The sequence below is a fragment of the Leptonychotes weddellii genome, chromosome 12 (genome assembly GCF_054177405.1).
Source record: "Leptonychotes weddellii isolate Sample4059 chromosome 12, ASM5417740v2, whole genome shotgun sequence".
Taxonomy (NCBI): Eukaryota; Metazoa; Chordata; class Mammalia; order Carnivora; family Phocidae; genus Leptonychotes; species Leptonychotes weddellii.
This window is the reverse complement of record NC_138380.1, coordinates 11854746-11874945: the sequence shown is the minus strand read 5'-3', so window position 1 is coordinate 11874945 and position 20200 is coordinate 11854746. Positions and strand designations below refer to the sequence as shown.

Below are 20200 nucleotides of genomic sequence, written 5' to 3'. Positions count from 1 at the left end.
CAGTGGGGCGCCTGGGTGGCTCAGTCGTTAAGCGTCTGCCTTTGGCTCAGGTCATGATCCCAGGGTGCTGGGATCGAGCCCTGCATCAGGCTCCCTGCTCTACGGGAAGCCTGCTTCTCCCTCTCCCACTCCCCCTGCTTGTGTTCCCTCTCTTGCTGTGTCTCTCTATGTCAAATAAATAAATAAAATCTTTAAAAAAAAAAAAAGAAACACAGACAGTGGCACCAAATAATTATGTCTTTTTCACTCCTGTTTGAAATGGATGCTTCCATTTGCATGACTATGGATTATGGAGTGGTAACATATTTCAGTTTCAACAACTACTATTTCTGAAAAACACAAAGAAAAAGCAATGATGACATTAAAAGTTGACTCACCACTGTCCTCTGTTTATTGGGCAGGAAGACTCTAACGATAGGTTTTTGTGGTGACTTGGGATTGCTCCGTGATACATCTGTGGGATTTTGAAAAACTGAAAGAGATGAAGGTAGCACTGAAAGGCTGGAAGAGGAAGAAGATGTAACCGTGTCCGTTGATGCAGAGCTAGAAACAGAAAAATCAGTTCCATTCCCCAGGGATTCCAATAACTGTTGTTCTCGCTGTTGGAGGGCATCTAGCTTGCTGGTGTATTCTTCATAGGCCTATAAAATAAAGCAGACTTATGTTGAAGCTGGACTTTTTCCTGACAGTAACAAAAGGAAATAAGAAATTTAAGTCTGGTTATAATGTCTTTATAATCTAGCTAATAGGGTTTTAAGTTAGAAGTTACAAAATCAATGCTAAAAGTAACTGTAAATTAATACTTATACTTTTAAATTGATAAATCTTTTGTGATAAGATACTACATTGCATTGAGAAACTGACAAAAACATAAATGTCTAGAATAGCCATGAATGTTAATTTAAAAATACAGTATTTAGAATGTTCTGGTCATATTGCAATTTACCTTCCAAACCACATATCTAACATAAAATAAAATACTATATACTACATCAAGGGTAAGTACAATCTCTATGAAAAATTTATTTTTTTCCAGAAAACTTGTAGGCATATAAAGTATCATACCTTTCTCCCCTCCAAAGAACAGAAAGAGGTTGAAAAGGAGATGAGGTCTTAAAAGAGATTTGTCAAAAAATAAGACTCAGGTATAGTGTCAGATCTCACCATTACTTAAAAGATGTATAACTGCCAGCTTCTTTCTGAAATAGCTGTTAGTTAAAATACTTTATTCTCCTCACTATGGGTCTCTGATGATCCCATCAAATACTGTTTAGAGAATAAAATTTTATCTGAAAAGGTGGTTTACAACCTGCAGTCAAGAAATTCTGGGGCCATTATCCATCATGGTTTCTTTCTACAAGTTTCATTTGACTAAAGCTATAAAGTCAAATGACCACATAAGGTATCATATTCTAAAAGTAACAACAATTTTAAAAACAGGGGCGCCTGGGTGGCTCAGTTGTTAAGCGTCTGCCTTCAGCTCAGGTCATGATCCCAAGGTCCTGGGATCGAGCCCTGCATCGGGCTCCCTGCTTGGCAGGAAGCCTGCTTCTCCCTCTCCCACTCCCCCTGCTTGTGTTCCCTCTCTCGCTGTCTCTCTCTCTTCCGTGAAATAAATACATAAAATCTTAAAAAAAAAAAAAAAAAGAATTTTGCAAACAGAGTAATACTGAAAGTAAAGAGATGGAATGAATTGGAATATATATGTCTATGGTTCTTTAAGGCAGTGGTAATCACTCTCCCCCACACCATAGGACACAATTTCTGTCCATGACCATACATAGATGCAGTAGCTACAAACATTTATAAAAGGCTACAAGGGAGAATCATAGATTTTAAAATGGCATTTCCTATCACTCAAAGAGTTTATTACTGGGCTGCAGAGAAGTAGGTGGATGTATTTTCATTTGTTTAAATGCTGTACGTGAGAAATAAACAAAGAACATTTTTGATACAAGGTGAGAATGAGAAGGGAAAGGGCCTTAAAATGTTAGCATTCAGATAGATGGAGTTAAGTGGGGAGAAGAGAGTACTGTGTACAGGAGAAATTCTGCCATAAAATAAAGAGGTGTCGGGCTCCATACTCAGCGCGTAGTCTGCTGGTTCCTCTCCCTCTGCTCCTCTCCCCCCACCTTCTGCCTTCAAACAAATAAAATCTTAAAAATAAAAAAGAGGTAGGGAATTTCAAGGCATAGAGGGAAAACTACAGACGAGTATAGCTGAATGCTATTTAATATCTGGGACATAGCAAGGGATCAATATATGCTTGTGGTATTTAAATGCAAAACAGCAATACAGGGAAGCAAATAATAAGACTGGAAAAGTGGGTGAGGGACCAGCTTGTAGAGGGTGTATATACCATGCTATGAAGCCTGAACTTCATTCCACAAGCAAGGGAGAATTATCAAAGGTAGATGGGAATGAAGGAGAAATTTTATTTCAATAAAGACCACTGCAGGGCGCCTGGGTGGCTCAGTTGGTTAAGCGACTGCCTTCGGCTCAGGTCATGATCCTGGAGTCCCGGGATCGAGTCCCGCATCGGGCTCCCTGCTCGGCGGGGAGTCTGCTTCTCCCTCTCCCACTCCCCATTTGTGTTCCCTCTCTCGCTGTGTCTTTCTCTGTCAAATAAATAAATAAAATCTTTATTAAAAAAAAAAAAAGACCACTGCACTTGCTATGCTAGACCTTAAAATGTAATTTTGAAGAAAAAAGGAGGAATAATACTAAACTGAGCCACTGAGGTTAAGGGCCTAAAGTATCAAAATGCCCTCTCCTTTAGCCTACTAGCTACCCTTCCCTGATTCCAGAAATGTTTCACAGCATTTCGGGGCATTATAACCAAATCAATTCAAATTTTTATAAGCTGTATTTTGATTTAGTTTTCAGTTCCAAGATCTAATCACTTAAGGGCATCTCTTTCAATATGATCCACTTTTTAAGCCTAATTTAAAATCAATCAATTAAGGAGCACCTGGGTAGCTCAGTCAGTTAAGTGTCCACTCTGGATTTCTGCTCAGGTCAAGGATTTCCACTCAGGATTCTCTTTCCCTCTCCCTTTGCCCCCTCCCCCCACACTCATGCTCTCTCCCTCTCAAAAAAAAAACAAAAAAAACCCCAAAAGTCAATTAATATATAGTGAACATACATGTGCCTCGCAGTGTTTGGACCTCAAACTACAAAAATAAAGATGGACACAATTCCTACCCTGGGAAGAACATATACATGCAGTCTAAGAGAAAAAATTACCTCCTGCATAGATCAAATCGTATTTACTATCATCTGGACAAGTACATTTACTACACAAAATTAGCCTTAGGAAAAGTAATGCATGTAAAAAATAAACTCTCAGAATGTTATTTATCAAAATGTTAGTCTTAATTTTTGAAAGGATACTTACTGTTCCCTCTGTTGTGGATTACAAACTATTTCACTGCATTTAAAATCAACAGCTCTTCCTTTCCTTAAGTACAAAGCAGTTACTTATTCTACCTCCCTCCATCCTCCAGCTGAAATCTATCAAGGCACTTGTACCGGGCTTGGCTCATTTCTTCCCATTATTCTTGCTGCATTCAGTGTGGATTACTCTTTTAACACTCCTGTCTTGAAGTTCTCTAAATCTCTTATCTCTAAAGGTATTTATCTTCACTCTACCTTTCAGATCCACTAGTTCCAAATGATGACAAGATCTCAAATTGTAACTTCCCTTGTCCCTGAGCACACCTTCTTAGGTTTCCATCTCACTACATTAACCCGTTCATGAGCAACATTAATCCCTTCAAGTTTCTTAGATTTGGGCCTTCACTGTCTTAATTCCCCTACTTTGTGGCTCACCATTTCTTTTTTTTTTTTTAAAGATTTTATTTATTTATTTGAGAGAGAGAATGAGAGAGAGAGCATGAGAGGAGTGAGGGTCAGAGGGAGAAGCAGACTCCCTGCTGAGCAGGGAGCCCGATGCGGGACTCGATCCTGGGACTCCAGGATCATGACCCGAGCCGAAGGCAGTTGCTTAACCAACTGAGCCACCCAGGCGCCCGTGGCTCACCATTTCAATAATGCCACTAGTAACATCTCTGATTCTCTGGCTAATTCTTATTCTTTTACCAACTTGTTCGTCAAATACAAATACTGAGTAAATCCTACCATTTAATTATTCCATTCTTTCTCTCAGGTTACTACACACTGCTGAAGAAGGTAGTAGTAAGACAAAGCCAATTAGTTCCATCATCAATTCATGGAAATAAGTCCTTCACACTACTACCTGAAAAATTTTACTTATTTTTAATATCATCATATTACGTTTTTCACAATACTTACTCCAACCTTTTCCATGCTTCTTTGGTTCCTCACCTTCATCCCTCAATGTTTAATTCACTCAGAAAAAAGCATTAACTTCAAATTTACACTAAAGATCAAAGCCATTAAATAAAAGCTTCCTCTTCTTCTCTTTGTCTAAGCAATTCTCCACACCTTTCCCCACCCTTCTTCTGTTCTCAATTTAGTGTTGGCACTGAGTGTTTAGGGCCTCAGGCCCTGGTACACTGTAATCCCCATTTTCTCTTGTATCTTCCAACCTTTTCCTCTGTTTCCTTATGCAGCAAATGTGAACACGTCTTCCCACATAAATGCACACCTCAGCCACCACCACTGCGATCAACAAAATTCTTGTGGTTCTTCAAGATGTTGCAGATCTAGATACTTTTTCAGGACGCAGCTTTCCCAAAACCCTGTTCTTTCTCATCAAAATCCTACTTATTTTTCAAGGCGCCTGGGTGGCTCAGTCAGTTAAGTGTCAAGACTCCTGGTTTCGGCTCAGGTCATGATCTCATGGCTCTTGGGATTGAGCTCCATGTCAGGCTCCGTGCTCAGAGGGGAGTCTACTTGCCGATTCTCTCCCTCTGCCCCTCCCCCGACTCTCACTCTCTTGCAAGCTCTCTCTCAAATAAACAGTAAATCTTAAAAAAAAAAAAAATCCTACTTATTTTTCAAAGTCCAATTCAAAGCTCTGCTTGATAAAACCCAAAGGGTATTCTTTGTCTTCACCTCCTTTAGAGTATTATCACTTTCTTCTTTTTATGACTATTTCTTATTTATGAAAAAATTTTGTGAGGATTAAATGAGATAATACAAATAAGTTATTACAGAGACTACCATATAGCAAAAGCCCAATAAATATTCTTATTAGTAATAAGTAGTACTAGTAATTGTTATGTTTATTACTGTTATCACTATATTACTTAGCTGCGTTTTTAAGATGACTCTACTAAATTGTAAGCTAGTTGAAGGCAGAGATCATGTCAGATGTTTTTGAATTAAATAAAAGAGTACAGGGGCATCTAGGTGGCTCAGAGGGTTAAGCGTCAGACTCCTGATTTCGGCTCAGGTCATGATCTCAGGGTTGTGAGACTGAGTCCTGTGTCGGGCTCCATGCTCAGTGTGGAGACTACTTAAGATTCTCTCTCCCTCTCTCTCTATCCCTCATGCCCAAACCTGCTCCTGCTCTCTCTCTAAAATAATAATTATTATTATAATAAAATTAAATAAATAAAAGAATACAAGAATACTTAATATCATTAAGATAACAATATTCCCCCAAACTGATCTACAGATTCACTGCAATCTTTATCAAAATCCCAGTGGCTTTTCTGCAGAAATGAGCAAGCTGATCTTAAAATTCTTATGTAAGTGCAAGGTACTCAGAACACCCAAAATAATCTTAAAAAAGAACAAAGTCGGAGGATTTAATTTCTTCATTTCAAAAGTCACAATAAAGCTACAGTAATCAAGACATGTATATTGGAATAAGGATACATGCATAGAACAACACAGTAGAAATGAGAGTCCAGAAACAAAGCCTTACATTTATGGCTAACTGATTTTCGACAACGGTGCTGGTACCACTGAGTATCTACATGCAGAAGAATAAAGTCGGACTACCACCTAACATTATATTCAAAAATTAACTCAAAATGGATCAACCATACACCTAAAATTAACAGCTAAAACTACCAAGCTCTTAGAAGAAAACACAGGAGTAAATCATCATGACGCCAGATCAGGCAATAATTTGATATGATACACTAAAAGCACAACCACCAAAGAAAAAATAGACAAACTACACTTCTCAAAATTAAAACTTTTGTACTTCAAGAGACACTACCAAAAGAATGAAAAATAAATCTCACAGAATAGGAGAAAATATTTACAAATCATATCTGATAAAGTTCTGTTATCCAGAATATACAAAGAACTCTCAAAACTCAACAATAACCCAGTTTAAAAAATGGGCAAAAAATATGAATTGATATTTTTCCCAAGAAGATACAGAAATAGCTAACAAGCACATGAAAAAGATGCTTAAAGGGATGGCTGGGTGGCTCAGTTGGTTAAGCGTCTGCCTTTGGCTCAGGTCATGATCCCAGGGTCCTGGGATCAAGTCCCACATCAGGCTCCCTGCTCAGGAGGAAGTCTGCTTCTCCCGCTACCTGCTGCTCCCCCTGATTGCGCTCTCTCTCTTGCTCTCATTCTCTCGCTCTCTCTCTGGCAAATAAAATCTTAAAAAAAAAAAAAAAATGCTTAACATCTTTAGTTATCAGGGAACTGCAAACCAAAACCACAATGGGACACCGATTCACAACTACTAGCATGACTATTCAAAAAACAAACAATTTAAAAAAATGAAACAGAAAATAAGTGTTGGTACTGATGTGGAGAAAGTTAAACACTCATACACTTCTGGTGGGAATGTAAAATGAAGCAGCCACCTTGGAATAGTCTGGTAGTTCCTCAAAGAGTTAAAACATCGAGTTACCACAGGACACAGCAATTCCATCCCTAGGCATATAGCCAAGACAACTGAAAACATATGTTACACAAAAACTTATATATGAATGTTCATAATACCTTTATTCATGACAGCCAAAAAGAAGAAACCCAAATGTCCAAAAACTGATAAATGGATAAACAAAATCTGTATATCCATATGATGGAATAAAAAGGAATGAATGCTACACTGAATGCTACATGCTACAGCATGGATGAACTTTGAAAACATTATGCTAAGTGAAAGCAGCCTATCACAAAATGCCACATCACGTATGATCCCATTACATGAATTATCCAAAAAGGCAAATCTATAGAAATACAAAGCAGATCAGTGGTTGCCAGGGGCTGAAGGGAATGACTGCTAATGGGTAAAGAGTTTCTTTTTCTAGTATTTTGGAATTAGTGATGGAATTGATGATGATTGACAACTCTGTGCATATACTAAAAAACCACTGAGTGGTACACTTTAAAATAAAAAAGTGAATCTTGGGGCGCCTGAGTGGCTCAGTTGGTTAAGCGACTGCTTTTGGCTCAGGTCATGATCCCAGGGTCCTGGGATAGAGTCCCACATCGGGCTCCCGGCTCAGTGGGGAGCCTGCTTCTCCCTCTGACCCTCTTCCCTCTCATGCTGTTTCTCTCTCTCTCTTTCAAATAAATAAAAATAAATAAATAAAAAAATAAAAAAGTGAATCTTACAGTATGTGAATCATTTCTCAATTAAGAATGGAAGGAAAACTATCTACGGATCTACTTTAAACAAATGGGAAAAAGCAGTGAAATAAAATTATTCTTTTAAAGATTTTATTTGAGAGAGAGATCGAGCACAGGCAGAGGGAGAAGCAGACTCTGCTGAGCAGGGCGCCAGACCTGGGACTCAATCCCAGGGCCCCGGGATCATGACCAGAGCAGAAGATGCTTACCCAACTGAGCCACCTAGGCACCCTGAATTTTTTTTTATCATTAGTTCATTAAATTTATTCTTACTAAACTTCATCTTACAAGACACAATGAAATCTTGCAGACTACCCAAAAATGGTATTTAATGAACTGCTCTGCATTCCACAGGAAGCACCTTGCTTCCAGTATTTTCATTTGTTTTAACAAAATTTCTCTGCATTCTAAAGATCAAAAAGGCAGCATCATAATAATGATATAGCAGTTAAGAGCAGAATCTGAATTCAGAATGTCTAGATTCAAAGTTTGACTATACCATTTACTAACTGTGTAGCCTTAACCATGTTATTAAACTTCTCTGTGCCTGAGTTTCTTCATCTTTATAAAATGAAAATGAGAATAGGAAGTATAACTCATAGGGTAGGTTGAGGATTAAATGATCTACTATATGCCTGGAACAGTGTCTGGTACATAGCAAGTGTCTGGTACATAGCAACTCAATAAATGTTAGGAGCTCCTACAGTTATCATCCATCTGTCTGCAGGGAACCCTAGCACATATGTAAATTCTATGGTAGCTAGGACTCAGTGTGTAACACTAGATAAGTAGGGTAATTCCAGAAACACCATTCCTTCACTTCAGGAATCCAATATATATCAGGTCCAAAAAGAAGAATCTACTACTAGAAGAGCATCTAGCATTATATCTTATACACAGAAGTCATTCAAATAATTTGTTGGATGAGTGAAGAGAGAAAAATTGGGAGAAAAAGAAAAAATTCTGGGAAATAACTTATCTTTTCTTCCTCTGGATGATGATTTAAAAAGGGGATCAAAGATTAAAAAGACAAATTTGAAATTCTTTAGAGTACTACAGCTCATTTCACTATAGTTATTATCAAGGGAATCAACAGAATTTTAATTATTATTCATGTCAATAAGAGAAAATCTAGAACAACTTAAAAGTTTTAAAATAAATTAGTACAAGGAAAAAAGAAAAGAGGATTTCTGATGGTGATATAACCGAATTCACTCTGTTCTGCTACAAGGAAGAGATGCAGGGATAGGTAAAGATGTTTCCCGTGGAAACATCAAACATATAGGAAACATTATTTCCTGTGTTGAAATGGTATGGATTGAAATAACCAGCCTAACTCCTACTTGTCAGTCTCAAACCAATCTGAAGCCAAATTGTGAACAATGGAAAAACTTCACTTTTTAGCCTCTTATTTCAAGAAATGTAAACACAGTCCTGGTGTAGGGATGTATGTGATCCCATCCCACTCGATGAGATGTAAAGGAAAAGACTTGTAGGGGATTTGGAGGGAATAATTTCTTCCTTGAAAGAGCTCAGTACACAAGAGAGCCTCTGTGATCCTGGCGTCCTGTTTTGAGGTGTCCTATGAGACCACACAGATCTGTTGCAGTCATGACCGAAAAGCCAAAAGGACTGTAGAGATCCACCCCAGCATCTGGTAACTTTGAGCTGTAGAACCAATGTTAAAATAATTTACCTCCATGCTTCTTGTTATAGGAGGGGAAAATAAAACTCCTATTTGTTTGGCAACTTGTGATTGTTTTTTGTTTTTCTATAGCTAAAAGCATTTGTAATTTTTATAGATCTCCTAGATTTATTCTCTAATTTTTCTCATCTTTCCTCTAATATTTTCCATCTATGTTTTTATTCTGCTTTCTAGAGATTTCCTTAACTTTATAACATTTATTTATATGCACAGAGCCATACATATACACATACATTTACATTTTCTGCTTAACTTTTATACTATTTTAATTATTTTAATACCAAGAGTTCTTTCTTGTGCTCCATTAAGACTTTTGTTTTAGAACAGCCATGAAACAAGAACAGACTGTCTTATCTCTGATGTTAATTATAGTTATTTTCAGGTTTTCATCTTCACTGCACTGTTTCTGAGTTTCTTTTGGCCATTTTTGCTATTATCTTTCCTGTTACAAGCTTTCTTCCAATATCTGCTTATTCTTAGCTATCCATTTATATTTAAGACTTAAGAGCTTTTAAGATGTCAATACTACCCAAGCAATCTATGAATTCAATGTAATCCCTATCAAAATCCCAACGTGTTTCAGAAACAGAAAAATCTACCCTGAAGTTCTTATGAAATCTCAAAGGATACTGAATAGCCAAAACAATCCTGAAAAGGAGAACAAAGCTGGAGGTCTCACAATTCCTGATTTCAAAACTTACTACAAAGCTACAGTAATCAAATAGGTATAGTATAAAATGGCATAATGTTGGACATAAATACCGGTGGAAAAGAAAAAAGAGGCCAGAAATTAATTCTCACATACATGGTCAAATGATTTTTGACAAGGGCACATGTCAAACTTTCTATACAAAGACAGTCTTCTCAACTGTCCTTCTATAGAAAGGACAGTCTTCTCAACAAATGGGGCTGGGAAAACTGGATATACACATGCAGAAGATTGAAGCTGAACTCTTACCTTATACCATACAGAAAAATTAACTCAAAATGGATCAAAGACCTCAACAAAAGGGCTAAAGCTGTAATTATGTATCTTAGAAGACAACAGAAAAAAAGCTTCATGACACTGGATCTGGTAATGATTTCTTGGATATGACACCAAAGGCACAGTCAATAAGAGGAAAAATAGGTAAGTTAGACGTTATCAAAATAAAAAAAAAGACTTCTGCACAAAACATAATAAACAGAGTGAAAAGGGAACCTGTGGATTAGAAGAAAATATTTGCAAATCGTGTATCTAATTAGGACTGATACTCAGAATATATAAATAACTCCTACAACTCAACAACAAAATAAACGACCCAATTAAAAAATGGGTGAGACTTAAATAGACATTTCTCCACAGAAGAAACACGAATGGCCAATAAGCACATGAAAAGATGCTCAACATCATTAGTCATCAGGGAAATACAAATCAAAACCACAAGATACCACTTCACACTCATTAGGATGGCCATTACACACACACACACACACACAGACGGAAAGAGAAAGTGTTGGCAAGGATGTGGAGTAATGGGAGCTCCTGTGTATTGCTAACAGGAATGAAAAAGGCAGCTGCTGTGGAAAACAGTATGGCAATTCTTTTTTTAAAGATTTTTTATTATTTATTTATTTGAGACAGAGAGAATGAGATACAGAGAGCATGAGAGGGAGGAGGGTCAGAGGGAGAAGCAGACTCCCTGCCGAGCAGGGAGCCCGATGCGGGACTCGATCCTGGGACTCCAGGATCATGACCTGAGCCAAAGGCAGTCGCTGAACCAACTGAGCCACCCAGGCGCCCCAGTATGGCAATTCTTTAAAAAATTAAACACAGAATTACCACATGATTCAGTAATTCCACTTCTGGGTATATAGTCAAAAGGAGTAAAATCAGCATTACTCATGATAACAAAAAGGTAAAAACGACCAATCACTGATGGTATCCATTGATAGATGAATGGATAAACAATATGTACAATATTATTTAGCCTTAATTAGCAAAGAAACTTTAACCCATGCTACAACACAGATAGACCTTGAAGACATTATGCTAAATGAAATACGCTAGTCACAAAAGGACAAATACTGTATAGTACCATTTATTTTAGTCAAGTTCATAAAGAAACCAGAATCGTGGGTCTCAGTGGATAACTAAGAGACTAGATTTTTCATTGAAGGGCCTTCACGTATCAGTACCCAAAGGTCTTTTCCCTGGGCCTCGCCAACCTTCCCCAGGGAAAAATATTGTCATTGCCAGGCAGGCTCCTCTTCATAGTATATCAAGTGGTGTAAGTTCCATGTTTATTGTCTCTAATTCAAAAATTTATGGAGCACTCAATATGTGTCAAGAATGATGCTATTTCATAATTATAAACTTAATGAAACCTTCAATTACTTCATGTGTGATAGTATTCCCATTTTACCAACGAGGTGAGGTAATAGGAAGGTTAGGTAACCTATCTGCAGAAACTAAGACACAGCTAAGATTCAAACACAGGGCCTGTGTGACTCCAAGGTTCACCTTAACCACTATATTACAGGGCTTTCTACAGAGAAATTGTGTAGTGTTTGTCCCTGGGAATGTGGATCTACATGCTAAAGATATAATCTATGAGGTATGGTCTCCTGTATATTATCCTAGTTAGATGTAATTTGAACATTAAAAAGCCTGAAGAGTGTGAGTGTGGAGGAGGCAGCAAATCCCTGCTATACTCAAACACGGTTATTGATGTAAATGTATTACAACTAAGCATGGGGGAAAGTCTCCCAAGACATAGAAGTGGCTGGCAGAAAAACTGTTGCTTAAGTTGTCTAGTTCTAATTAACAAAGAATTACTATTTTCTCTTCTCTCTCTCTTTTTTTTTAAGATTTTATTTATTTATTTGACAGAAAGAGACATAGCGAGCAAGGGAACACAAGCAGGGGGAGTGGGAGAGGGAGAAACAGGCTTCCCACTGAGCAAGGAGCCCGATGCGGGGCTCTATCCCAGGACCCTTGGGATCATGACCTGAGCCGAAGGCAGACGCCTAATGACTGAGCCACCCAGGTGCCCCTCTTTTTTTTTTTTTAAGATTTTATTTATTTATTTGATAGAGAGAGACACAGTGAGAGAGGGAACACAAGCAGGAGGAGTGGGAAAGGGAGAAGCAGGCTTCCCACTGAGCAGGGAACCCGATGCAGGGCTTGATCCCAGGACACTGGGATCATGACCTGAGCCGAAGGCAGACACTTAACAACTGAGCCACCCAGGCACCCCAAGAATTACTATTTTCACCAGAACTCTGCCTCCTTATGACTCCTGTTCTTGTCCTCCTCAGACATAAAAGTAAATCAGCATGGAATATTAGAAAGTACACTAATCAGTCTTCAGAGGTATGAATTCTAGTCCTAGTACTGATATCTGGCAGTGTGCTCTGGGGTAAGCCATGTGAAGAAGACAACAGTTTATTAGGGTTCTTTCCAAACTTCCAAATTTATTTTAGAAATGCAAACTTAACTTGTAAGATTTAACGTGCCCTTTAAAAGCAATTAGATTATTAAATTGGAAATTTAGTTTAGGAGTCTATCAATCCATGCCTAAAAATCTCTGGCATTTGAAGGCAAATGGTAACCTGATCATTTGTAATTTAGGGTTATATTCCTGTATGACTAGTGATTACAGCTGGAGACAGCTTTTACAGAGACAGGCAGTATGAGTGGTGGTGAGCAGTGTGGGCTGTGAAGCCCGAATACCTGGATTCCCTGACAGCATGCTCGTCATGGAACCCAAGTGACTTACAGAAGGAAACTGATGCCAAGAAAGCTTATCTGTGATTATAATAGTAACTACTACCTCACAGGATTAAGAACAATGACTAACTACTCTATAAATTTACAGTGATGCTCAAAGCTTGATACAAAAGCCTAAAAGCACTATTAAACAGTAAAGCTAAGCAATTTTGAGCTATTTAAATATTATATATTTTACCTATTAAGAAAGCAAAAACCAATTTGGGGGGATTGTTCTGGAAAAAAGATATTTTACCAGGAAAAAAGATATTTTATAAAATTCGCCCCATTTCCTAATACGGTAACTAGTTTCCTAACCTCTACAACCGAATGCTTTCTCTATTTTTTTATTTTTATTATTATTATTATTATTTTTTTAAAGATTTTATTTATTTATTTGACAGAGAGAGACACAGCGAGAGAGGGAACACAAGCAGGGGGAGTGGGAGAGGGAGAAACAGGCTTCCCGCGGAGCAGGGAGCCTGATGTGGGGCTCGATCCCAGGACCCTGGGATCATGACCTGAGCTGAAGGCAGACGCTTAACGACTGAGCCACCCAGGTGCCCTTTATTATTATTTTTTTAAAAGATTTATTTATTTATTTGACAGAGAGAGACACAGTGAGAGAGGGAATACAAGCAGAGGGGGTGGAAGAGGGAGAAGCAGGCCTCCCACCAAGCAGGGAGCCCGATGCAGGGGCTTGATCCCAGGACGCTGGGACCATGACCTGAGCCAAAGGCAGATGCTTAACGACTGAGCCACCCAGGCGCCCCCCTCTCTCTCTCTTTTAAATAAGTTTTCCACCAAGGTATATTTTTAAGTTTATACATGACTTCTCCTTTAGTTTTGACATTTTTCCAAATTACAAAATACTGCATATTACTGTAACAAGTGAAACAAGATTAAGAAGTATAAGAAAGACAAAGGTAATTCACCTTCCCCTTTCTCATCTCATCTCCTAAGAGAAACAATATTACCAGTACAAACGCCTGTGATAAGTTCATGCTTTTATTTTCAAAATTACAAGATATGATACTCAGTACCTTACCTCCAGATATATTGATGGTGGATTATGCTCCCCACCAAATTTGTCCAATAGGGCTTCTATATGTTCCTGTGTCAACTTAATCATTTGTTTGATATTCCACACCTGAAAAATATTTTAAAAGAATATAAATAAAACGAATTAGAATATTTTTATTAAAATATTGCAGCAACTGCCAGCATTCCTTGAAATTTAGGGCTTAGAGACCTGTTTAATATAGCAATTTTTCCCATTTATTAAACATCTTAAAACTCTTTTCTACACTAGTAATACAATAAACTCTCAACTGTAAAAGACTCAAGTAATAGATAAATATTCAGAATAAATAATGAAAATCTCTTTTTCACCTTCCCCACATTCCTGGACCCCTTGCCAAAAATGTTAAGTGCTATTTACAGTTTGTTATGCATCCTTCCACATCTCCTTTTAATTCAAGTAAATATCATAATACATACACATACAAAATATACAAAAACATGTAAGTATTATATATAAAATATATTTTTAACACTTGCTTTGTCATTCACTGAACAGCATGCCTCAAAATTCTTTCCATGTCAAGACGTACATATTTTACTTCTTTAAAATAGTTAAGTACAGATACATTCATTTCGTAATATTTTGACACTGCTTCTCTCAATGGTCTTCAAACTTCAACAGCAACCTAACAGTGGGTGGACATGGATGATTTTAGGAGAAACAATTTCCAGATCTTCGATGTCTATATGTACTCTTTCTAACTGAACGGTTTGAGAACTAGTTCTTTTTTCCTCTCCCTTTAAAATCACCACATTGTAATTCTCCACTCTCTTCAAGAAAGGCAAAATTCTTATCCATCTCAGACCCTACTAAGGTGCACTATTCTGAGATGTGCAAACTCCAAAGTACCTAACAAAGAAGTGGTAAAAATCCCTTCAGAGAAAGCAAGGTGTGTGTGTTGGGGGGAGGCGGAAAGCGATTAAAATCAGGCCTTTATCAAAGAAACAAATTCTTGGCGGGGTTCTAAGCCTCATCCATTTAGCCATCCAGCCAGCCTAGAATTCAGAAGTCAAGTGGTTATAGCACAGGCACATATTACATGTTTAAGATACGTAAGTCAGTTTTTTTTCCCTGATTAAGGCCGAGTCCAATTTATCTGGTTAGAGAACGTGCTTTGCAAATTACACTATATGCTAGATACTCTATGAGTTGCATGATCTATACCAAAGATGAACAGCATAAATACAATACACACTAGAAATTATGGCCTTTTAAACTACTGCTGTAATTTAAAAATGTGAGATAATTAAAAAATGTACAAGAGGGAATAGACAGATGAACAAGGGGGTTTCAGGACCATCAGTTCACTTAATAATTCCCTTATTAGAGGGCATGTAGATTATTCCATTTTTCTCAACTTCAAACAATGCTTCAATGAATAGTTCTGAGCTGCCTTTCTGGGCAAAGGTACAAGTTTCCCTTTTAGATATCAAGGCACAGGATTCCTGAATTGAAAGTTATGTGCATTAAAAAATTTAATAAATGGGGCGCCTGGGTGGCTCAGTTGGTTAAGCGACTGCCTTCGGCTCAGGTCATGATCCTGGAGTCCCGGGATCGAGTCCCGCATCGGGCTCCCTGTTTGGCGGGGAGTCTGCTTCTCCCTCTGACCCTCCTCCCTCTCATGCTCTCTGTTTCTCATTCTCTCTCTCTCAAATAAATAAATAAAATCTTTAAAAAAAAAAATTTAATAAATGTGTCAAATGGGCTTCCAAAAGGAAAAAGTACTAAGTCATACTCCCATTAAGAGGGTATCCCATCAACACTGGGTATTATCAAAGTTTGAAACTTTTGCCAATTTGAAGGGGAAAAGGTGATCTTTTGTTGTTTCAATTTCTATTTCCCAGAAAACTGAACATTTTTCATGTTCATTGGACATTTACATTTTTTTGAAAAATTCCCTATCCCCATTTTTTTATTCTATTTTTTTCTTGTTGATGTATAGATACCCTTTGTTCTAGATATTTTATATACTAATCCTTATCCTCCTCCAAATGTTGCAGTCTTTTCTTGTTTTTCATTTTATGTCTCATTTGTCATACAAAGTCTTGCTACTCAAGGTGTGGTCTATAGACCAGCAACAGCATAATCTCCTGGAAGGATGTTAGAGTAGCAGAATCTCAGGCCCCATCTCAGACCTACCGAGCTTTAACAAAATGATTTATATTAAAATTTGAGAAGCAATGACAAAAGTTTCCTTTTCTTTCTATGGTCAGATATTGCAACATTTTCCTTTATGACTCCATGGATAATTTCTCATAACCCTCCAAAAGCATTGGATGTCTTCTTTTCTCTAGCTATACTTAACTCCCCAGGTGATCTTATCCAAACTTATGGTTTTATATGCCAAATATGGACTGATGAAGCCCAAATTTTTAAATCCAGCTCTGTCCTCTCAACTCCAGACTCTTTTTGTCCAAATGCCTACTGAACATCTCTACTAAGAAAACGAATAGACATCTCGTTCAAAGACTAACATATGATCTACTCCACAACCCTCCCAAAATTTATTTTTCCCACAGTCCCAGAGAAAATGATAACCTCCTTCTATGATGAGTTCATTGACCACCCAGGCAGAACAGCTTTATAATAAGAATTTTGATATCCTAAAATTGATTATGTTTTTCATATCTACTAGCTGCTTTGAGATCAGAAAGATGTTCTATTCTTCTTTTGTCTCTTCATCACTTAAATCTTGAGTCGTAGTCATAAACAGGTATTCAATCAGTGCTGAAGTTAAGATTCAAGCTGTCTTTAGAATAGGGTAAGAGAGAAAAAAATTAATCCTAGTTCAGTGATTCTTTCCAGTCCAGCAAATTGAAGACTTTATAACCCACAGCAACTCCCCCTTCTTTAAAGCTCCATAGTAAAATCATGTGCAGTAAGGGTAAAGAACCACTCCCCCAAGGGATGGGAGAGAGAAAGGAAAAAAAAAATTGGATTAGCAAAGGAGAATGAGTATGAGGAAAATGAGGGAACGGAGCTGATTAAAACTGATTAAAAATTTTTTGCTGGGCAGTAGAAAATGATTGGTTTGGTGATGTAGGGCAGGGCCAGACCATGAATGTCCAGAAATAAGATTTCTTATCTCCCCAAACAAAAGTAATTTTATATCTAAAAAATGAAGAAAAATCACCACAAGCCCTCTTTGAAATTAAAGATGAGTCTGGGACAAAAAATTCTTTCAGATTTCCCCAGAAGAATAAGAGAAAGAACTTTGATGATACTTATAAAATAGAAATATATTAAAAAACAGGATAAAGGGGCGCCTAGGTGGCTCAGTAGGTTAAGTATCTGACTCTTGATTTTGGCTCAAGTCATGTCAACCGGCTCTGTGCTCAGTGTGGCAGGGGGGTGGGGTAGGGGGGTGGGCGGGTCCTACTTGGGATTCTTTTTCTCACTCTGCCCGTGACCCCTTGCCGTGCATGCGTGTGAGCGCCCATGTGCTGTCTCCAAAAATAGTTTTGTTGCTTTTTTTAAAAGAATAGGATATTGTAAAACTAAAAGGAGATAGTTTTGGCCTTAACATGTCTTCTTAGAAAAGATGAAGAAAATCTTTTCAACAATCCTAAAAGGGAAATGAAAGAATTAAAAACAAAAGCAAAAAAATTCAAGAAGGGTACTAGATTTCCTGTCCTGTTTCGATCTCTTCAGTGGACCAAAGCAATTAAAACCAGGTAATTTTAGTAAACAAGTGATCATTTCTAGTGACTTTACAAATGGCAAAATTCTCTCCCCCTAAAAATATTTTTTTAAGAGCCTACCTCAGAAGATGCCTATGTTAAAATATAAATTCAGACAAACTACTAGGGAAGGAACTACAGGGAAACAATGGTACAAAAAACTACAGCCACCGGCTTCCTTCCTCCCAATAAAAAGGCATCAAGTCCAGATTATTATATGATTGGTTTCAATCAAACCTTTAAAGAAAATATAATAACAATTATTAGTAGATGATAGCATATAAAAAAGAAAAATCTTCCAAATTCATTTTATGAAACTAGCAAAATCTAGATGTCCAAACTTGACATAGATAATACAAAAAGAAAAAGAAAACACAATAATCCAACCTGTGAGGATAGAAAAAAAAAATTTTTTTTTTTAAAGAGAGGGAGAGAGTGAGGGAGAGGCAGAGGGAGAGAGAGGGGCAGAGGGAGGCTGGGGCAGAGGGAGAGGAGGAGAGAGAATCTTAAGCAGGCTCCACACTCAGCACGGAGCCTGACAGTGGGGCTCGATCTCGCAACCCTGAGATCATGACCTGAGCTGAAATCAAGAGTCGGACATTTCACCACATCAAAAACTAATGATGTATTATATGGTGACTAACATAACATAATAAAATTTAAAAAATTAAAAAAAAAAAAAAGAGTCAGACCTTAACCGACTGAGCCACCCAGGCGCTCTGTATAGAAAAACTGTTTTCCCTCTCCCTCTCCCTTCCCCCAACTCTCCCTCTTGCTCTTTCTTTCAAATTAATGCTAGTCATTCATCAGGAATCCAGTAAAGTCGGGGCACCTGGGTGGCTCAGTCGTTAAGCATCTGCCTTCGGCTCAGGTCATGATCCCAGGGTCCTGGGATCGAGCCCCGCATCGGGCTCCCTGCTCAGCGGGAAGCCTGCTTTTCCCTCTCCCACTCCCCCTGCTTGTGTTCCCTCTCTCGCTGTGTCTCTCTCTGTCAAATAAATAAATAAAATCTTAAAAAAAAAAAAAAAAAAAGGAATCCAGTAAAATCATACCTTAACAGGTCGAAGGAGAAAATTACAGATTATAGATGCCAAAAAAAAAATGACTATTACCAAAGATAAAAAATTTTAAATAAATAATTCAAAAAGAGAGACATGGTCCTAAAGATTCAGAAGAACTGCTACAAGAATTATGGTACTGTAAGCAAGAAGGCTAGACCATCACTCAGTGAAAAAGATTCTAAATAATTCCTCTAAAATAAAAAAAACCAAATACACCAACAGCTTGGGAAAGAAATCAAAACTAATAAATCACAGACCAAAATACAAAAGGAAGTTTCTATTGAGATAATTCTAGAATATCTCCAAGCTTAAAGACAGCACATATAAAAAGAAAGCATGAGGAAATGATAAAGACTGAAATTTTAATCACATAGTCATTAAAATAAAATTTCAGCTGAAGTAAAAAGATTAGAGCTGAAGAAAGAATTAAAGAACTAGAAGAGGATTCAGAGAAAATTAGCCAAAAGGCAGAGAAAAATGAATGGAAAATAGGAAAGACAAAGAATGGAATTAGTAAATCCAGAAGCTAAACAGACAATGGGAGAGATATTTGAAGAAAGGATGGCTGTAATTTTCCAAAACAGTTGAAAATAAAATTACTCAAGAGTAGCACAATGAGCCCTGTGTCCTGGCCATGGCAGATAAAACTAAATCCACAACCATACAGGTTGAAGTCAAAGTGCATAAAAGTTCTTAAAGTCAACCAGGGAGAGGGGTGCCTGGGTGGCTCAGTCGTTAGGCATCTGCCTTCAGCTCAGGTCATGATCCCAGGGTCTTGGGATCGAGCCCCGCATTGGGCTCCTTGCTCAGCAGGAAGCCTGCTTCTCCTTCTCCCACTCCCCCTGCTTGTGTTCCCTCTCTCTCTGTGAAATGGATAAATAAAATCTTAAAAAAAAAAAAGTCAACCAGAGAGAAAAGAAAAATAAATTAGATAGCATATTTCTTTTTTTTTAAATTTTATTATGTTATGTTAGTCACCATACAGTACATCATTAGTTTCTGATGTAGAGATCCACGATTCATTGTTTTCATATTTCATATAACACCCAGTGCTCCATGCAGTACGTGCCCTCCTTAATACCTATCACCAGGCTAACCCATCCCCTTACCCCTCCCTCCCCTCTAAAACCTTCGTTTGTTTCTCAGAGTCCATAGTCTCTCATGGTTCATCTCCCCCTCCGATTTCCCCCCCTTCATTTTTCCCTTCCTTCTCCTAATGTCCTCCATGCTATTCCTTATGTTTCACAAATAAGTGAAACCATATGATAATTGACTTTCTCTGCTTGACTTATTTCACTTAGCATAATCTCCTCCAGTCCCATCCATGTTGAAGTAAAAGTTGGGTATTCATCCTGTCTGATGGTTGAGTAATACTCCATCGTATAT

General features: G+C 37.7%; 1 protein-coding gene across 4 annotated transcripts in view; it reads right to left on the bottom strand.

Moving 5' to 3' along the window:
- The window catches only part of BRAF (B-Raf proto-oncogene, serine/threonine kinase), a 172453-nt gene that overhangs the window by 75982 nt on the left and 76271 nt on the right, over positions 1 to 20200 (bottom strand). For all 4 annotated transcript variants that reach the window (XM_081799992.1, XM_081799991.1, XM_081799989.1 and 1 more), the window contains 2 exons: positions 14038 to 14139; positions 378 to 641 (listed from right to left, as the gene is read on the bottom strand). In XM_081799992.1, the coding sequence (XP_081656118.1) occupies positions 378 to 641; positions 14038 to 14139 (366 nt within the window). The remainder of the gene's footprint in view (positions 1 to 377; positions 642 to 14037; positions 14140 to 20200) is intronic.